Source organism: Limulus polyphemus, unplaced genomic scaffold, assembly GCF_000517525.1.
Source record: "Limulus polyphemus unplaced genomic scaffold, Limulus_polyphemus-2.1.2 Scaffold40, whole genome shotgun sequence".
NCBI classification, from domain to species: Eukaryota; Metazoa; Arthropoda; class Merostomata; order Xiphosura; family Limulidae; genus Limulus; species Limulus polyphemus.
This window is the reverse complement of record NW_013665650.1, coordinates 295,720-299,278: the sequence shown is the minus strand read 5'-3', so window position 1 is coordinate 299,278 and position 3,559 is coordinate 295,720. Positions and strand designations below refer to the sequence as shown.

Below are 3,559 nucleotides of genomic sequence, written 5' to 3'. Positions count from 1 at the left end.
TAGCCACAAAGAATATCAAATAAGTTTATGGAAATGTTTTAAACGTTCTTAAGTGTCAATGATGGTTCAGCAAATTTCATCCAGGTGACTTTAGCCTTAAAAGTTGTGATGGCAGGGGTCGACATATTGGAATTGATATCAATGCTCTGAAGACGCTTGTCGAGTTTAACCTAAGGCAACACACTCGTGAAATTGACCTGAAATTGCATGTCTCTCATGAAACAATGCGTAAACATCTAAGAAATATGGGAAAACCCCTTAATGAAGGTGTTTGGGTCCCTCACGAACTCTTCGATGATCATCGTTTCCTACGTGTGAACGTTGCTTCGTCTCTTCTAGCGCGTGAACCATTTTTGGATAGAATTGTCACCGGTGATGAAAAATGGATTCTCTATGTGAATATTAAACGCCAAAAACAATGGCTCAGCCCTAGAAAAAAACCACTTCCGACCCCAAAATCTCGACTCCATCTGCAGAAAGTGTGCTTTGCATTTGGTCGGATATCAAAGGAGTAATTCATTTCGAACTCCTCAATCCACAGCGAACTGTCAATGCAGAGATCTGTAGACAGCAACTGGAACGTTTAAATCAAGCCCTTCATCAGAAACGCCCTTCACTCGTCGATCGGAAAGGTATTCTTCTCTAAGACAATGCACGCCCAAATGTGGCACGTTTGACGCAACACAAGATTATGGAGTTGAGTTGGGAAGTTCTCCCACCACCACCACCACCATATTCTCAAGCTATGGCACCATCAGATTACCATTTTTTCGTTCACTGCAACACCATCTTAATGAGAAAACGTATGTAAATGTGGAAGGTGTTAAAGAGGATATCGACATGTTTTTTTGTTTCAAAGCCAAGTGATTTCTTTAATCAGGGAATTATCAACCTGATTGTAAGATGGAAAAGTATCATCAATAAGAATGAAGACTCTTTCATTTAATAAATGTTTTGTTTTGTTCGGGTTTTTTAATCTAAAAACAGCGAAACTAATTTCTTGACGACCTAATAACTGCTGCAATTCAAATGAAACAGAATTCAATATGTGTTAGAGGTAAAAGTTTCTCTTTAAACATCTTTGTTTGTCAGCTGACTTCCACAGTATATTGTATGGAGAACCAAATAATAATCAATATCCGTTTTCTTTGAAGTTTAATTTTCTCAGTAAAACTACCGTTTCATTTTCTTGTTCTGGACTCTCGAGTCACTTTTCACATTTTTCTGACCTTGTCTGGCACCGACTATAAACATGCATGTAATATTCTTTACCTTCTATACAAATGACACCTTAAAACTATATTTTTATAACAGCTGCGCCCTCATTTCCAAAATCTAACTGCAGCTTCATTAAAGTTAATGGAATAAAGTTCACGTGTTTTGAAAATCTTACTGCAGCTTCATTAAAAAATAATAGAAAATACTTCAAGTGAATTAGTTGTTGTTGTTTGTTACACTATATATATATACGAAAACGTAATAAGAAAATAAAAATTGATAATTGTGTCATGAAAACGTGGTATTTTTTTTACAAATGCACGTTCTTTCATGGTTAATGTTTTGTTTGTAATTTATTATTCATCGGATCTCCCAATTTTTGTACATGTGTGTTTATGCAATTTACTGGTTTGCTTTCTTATACTTGCTGGGCTAATCTGTGAAGTGTAGAAATGATTATATAAATGGATTCTCTACATATCCCTCCCTACATCCAGTGTCAAAAGGAAGACATGGAGATTATGTGGGAAGAGATGAATGAAAGCAACAAACGTCACTACGAACAATTTTTCAAGGAATGGAGACGAAGAATGCAAGATTCACTGAGAAAAGAAAACATCGTTTCTAGGAAATTGCTGAAGATTTTTCTTGTTGATCTGGAGGATGCTTTGTTTTCCAAAAATCCACAAGATCAATACGTGAGCGTCACGGACCCATTTCGAACAGTGTTAAGGATACTAAAGATCCTGCCAAGTTGTTTCCGGCACAAAGTCGTTCGACTACTTACAGGTGAAAACAAGAACACTCGAAAAAAAACTCTTAAGAACGATTAGAGTTTATTTTTTATATCCTTTTTTCTTGTATTTTACTCAGTGCTACAAATTACTTTAAAATACTCAATTTAATTTTATAGTTTATCTAATTAAACGTTTTTCTTTTAATTTTTAGTTAACTGTGTTTTATTGCAACACCGATTTTTTTGGATTACATCAAGGAAATAAATCAATTGTCATTTGATATTTTTAATTCCATTCATTTTGTTTCATTGACATGATGTAATGTGTTTTAGTTGGGTGCTGGTTGGCCTTATAGTAGTAGAGCTCTGAATACTTGAAGTGAGAAACCTATTTTGAAGCCTTGTGATATTGTATGAGTGTGTATAAGAGTGACATTCAATATTTTAGCGTGGATAATGGCTGTTAGGGTGCTGCTGGCTGGCTTCCTTCCATCTTGACAGTAGTTCAAAATTAGAAGGTAGCGGATTGTATTTATGTTTCTGACAAAGCTACTAAGACTAAGTTTCTCTATTTGTTCACGTTAGAAAGCTAAAATTATTCTTATTCAACCAATACCTTAAGTCGGGTGTTTCATGAAGCTACAACTTCAAAGGTGGTGTTTACAAAATACCATCCGTATTTCTCAACTAAATATCTTTTATTGCACAGCTGTTGAAAGGTATGAAACAACTGGTTTACCATTTAATTTTTTCCTAAACACTAGGTTTTTGTCTGCAAGTATGTTCGGGATTACTTTATCTCACTTATGAAAAAGTTGTTGGTCGATTTTGGTGAAATCTATATTTTGTATATTCAAAACTAAATCATTTTCTAAAGCAGTTGCCCATAACAATATTTATCAGTGTTTTGAATGTATTTTTGCATAACACTGCAATACTATCGTCATTACTATAATAATTAAACTGTCGAAAGGCCTTAAAATAGACGTTTTTTTATTAGTAAATGTCAGGTAATTTGTAGAAATCAATAACTAAAAACTAAGAGGTTTGAGAACACCACAGGAATTTATGATCATTAGGATACCTCGTTAATTTCTCAACCAATCTTTTTTTTTTTTTTTGAAAACGCAAATATAATTTCACTACTATTTCATGGTATATTCATCGACAGCGTAAAATGTCTTTTCTAAAGCACTATCTTTAACTATTCTATAAAATTGAATGCCTTATGATTTAAAAATATCAAACCAATGAAAGATGCAAACACTTCATTACCTGTTTATTTTTACATTGCATTTACCTTGACTTCAAAATGCATTAATAAATGATTATATGTATATTGAATATTGATTCGGTAAGTTTGATCTATTTATAATATAAAAATAACGAAAGAGAGTAATTTTGTTGATTAATACAGCATTTCTTCGTCAACGAGAGGCGAAAAAAGAGTTTTAGGGAGGCATGGCAAGGAACAAGACATTTCTGTAATTATGCTTTGTAGATGTTCCATACACCATACACCGTTAGGAAGTTCAAACTTTGCTGTATTCAAATATGCAATTTCTATGATACTAATATATTTAATTCGGGAGTTATAAGCAGTCA

At 33.5% G+C, this 3,559-nt stretch overlaps 1 protein-coding gene across 1 annotated transcript in view; it reads left to right on the top strand.

The window, feature by feature from the left end:
* Positions 1–3,251, top strand: part of LOC106461718 (dehydrogenase/reductase SDR family member 9-like) — a 22,079-nt gene extending 18,828 nt beyond the window's left edge. The window contains exon 4 of the mRNA XM_022388762.1: positions 1,716–3,251. Coding sequence (XP_022244470.1) covers positions 1,716–2,051 — 336 coding nt within the window. The 3' untranslated portion in view covers positions 2,052–3,251. The remainder of the gene's footprint in view (positions 1–1,715) is intronic.
* The last annotated feature ends 308 nt before the right edge of the window (positions 3,252–3,559 follow it).